The following is a 2,162-nucleotide window of genomic DNA, read 5'->3' on the forward strand; positions in this document are numbered from 1 at the left end:
TTAAATTAAGTGATTTGTGTGTATCATTCATTCTATTCTATTCTATAATCAGCACATAGTCAAAACATTCATAGTGCAAGTTGATAGAGGCATCTCAAAAACATACATTATTGAAAGAATTCTCTCACAAATAGCATGTGACTAACATGATACTGTAATTATATAAACAAATCAAATATAACTAAGATCATGGGTGAGAATAAAGCATCATTCTGCTTTTCCCCAATTGTGTCCAATCATCTGCCACAACCAGCTGGTGCCAACCAGAAAATCCATAAGCCAAAGTATTCTCCTGCAACAGTTCTCATATTTCAAATTGCAGCCTTCAGTGACCAACAAGCAAAGCAAAGCACAGCTTCTATTGATTATGAATTTGAATTTCAATCAAAGCAAAAGAGTTTCCACAGAGATGTGAAAACTGATGAACATGCTTCTGTAATTGCTAATTACAAACTATTTACAATATGAATCTGAGAATCACTAAACCCAAATGAAAAAAATGTATTTTTTTTTTGCAAAATTGCCATGTTAATTGCTATTACATAATCAATCTTCCAGCTCCAAAGTTCTCCTACGCCTGCGCGAATTTCTATTGAACATTGAATTCACTAAGCTACGGCTTCTACTCACAGAAGCATTCTCAGAACCAGAATTTGACCTAGAACCGATTCTCCCAAAGAATGAGAAGAAATTCCGAAAAGCTCTTCCAATTCCGCGGCTTTCCCTAACCCTATGACTTCTCACCGTCCTCGAAATTCTTCTCGGTGCTCCGTTTGCATTGAGCCCACCATCCATTTCGGTGTAGACCACCGGAAAATGACTCTCCCCTGCACTCCGTCCACCGGAGAATCTCCCAACAGCAAATCCACCACCAGGTAACCTCCATATTGTTAACCCTATAGCCTCCTCGTCAATTTGTCCAGAAACCCTAGATTCCAAAGGGTTATTAAGATCAGAAGGAAGCTCGTGGCGGCACACCGGGCACGAGTTCCTCACCGACAGCCATGGAAGAATGCAATCGGAATGGTAGATATGTTTACAGGGAAGTTCACGCGCCTCCGTACCTAACTCAAACTCTTCTTTACAAACCGCACAGTGCAATTCGCAACCAACCTGTTCCTCACAGATCTCAACCGTCGGCATAGACTCAATAGCCGCCTTAGACGCCGGCGGATTCTCCGGCCGTCCAAATCCATTCATCTCGATCTGCGAAAACTGCTCCAACAACCGATCAAATCCAGATCCAAGCAAAAACTCCGAAACTGTCGGTGGTAAAGGACGAAGACCAGAACCATCGCCATCATCATAAAACAGTTCAAACGCGCTACCACCGTCTTGATCGGCGCCATCTTCACCGGCTCCACGAAGCACGATGACAGGATTGAACGGAGACCGACTTCCCGCGTCGCGTCTTCGGCGACGGAACCCTTGTCTCCGTGTAGAAACAACGTCGTCGGGGAAAGGACTGAGTCGGTGGTGATGCGGCGACTCGCCGGCTTGGATCTCTTCAACGAAACCGCTCTCGCAGTGTGGACAAACGACGATGCTGTGATCTGAGAGGTTAACGAAGCGCGTGCAACTATAACACCAGAACGACGCCGTTTCGGGTTGGGTATCAGAATTCATGACGTTCTTGTTTTTCTTCTTCGATTCTTCGATCTCGTTAAGAGAGAGAAAGTGTGTGAAGATGAAATGAGAAAGAAAGGGTCAATTTAAGGGATTTGAAAAATGAGAGAGAGAGTGGAGCGTGTGTGAAACTGTGAAGAACGAAACGAGAAACGTTTGCGTGTTAAGCCACGCGTTTCGGGTTAGATAATAGGAAGAAACAAGGTAACTACATCTTAGTTATATATTAAAATACTAATTTCTCACTAATTTTTATACTAATTAACTGTTTACTTGTTGAACTAGTAATAACAATGAAACGAACTTGGTGACATAAGGCTGAGATTAATAAATAAATATGATTAAATTAACTTTTAAAAACCGGATTATTAGTTTTGTTAAGCGGATTAAACCAAAAGATAATTAGGTTGATCATTTCTAACAATTAGATCAGAAAAAAAGATAGAACTCCTTTTTAATAATTATCTTACTTTCATTTTTTAATTAATTTTATTTTGTTAATACAGTTTAACAATTTATTAGTCATTTTATTTATT

At 40.5% G+C, this 2,162-nt stretch overlaps 1 protein-coding gene across 1 annotated transcript; it reads right to left on the reverse strand.

Moving 5' to 3' along the window:
• Nucleotides 1-329: 329 nt before the first annotated feature.
• Nucleotides 330-1,778, reverse strand: LOC131621725 (E3 ubiquitin-protein ligase RDUF2-like). The gene has a single exon (XM_058892768.1). The coding sequence runs from the start codon at nt 1,624-1,626 to the stop codon at nt 547-549; it is 1,080 nt and encodes a 359-aa protein (XP_058748751.1). The 5' UTR covers nt 1,627-1,778; the 3' UTR covers nt 330-546.
• Nucleotides 1,779-2,162: the final 384 nt, after the last annotated feature.

The sequence above is a fragment of the Vicia villosa genome, unplaced genomic scaffold, assembly GCF_029867415.1.
Source record: "Vicia villosa cultivar HV-30 ecotype Madison, WI unplaced genomic scaffold, Vvil1.0 ctg.000010F_1_1, whole genome shotgun sequence".
NCBI classification, from domain to species: domain Eukaryota; kingdom Viridiplantae; phylum Streptophyta; class Magnoliopsida; order Fabales; family Fabaceae; genus Vicia; species Vicia villosa.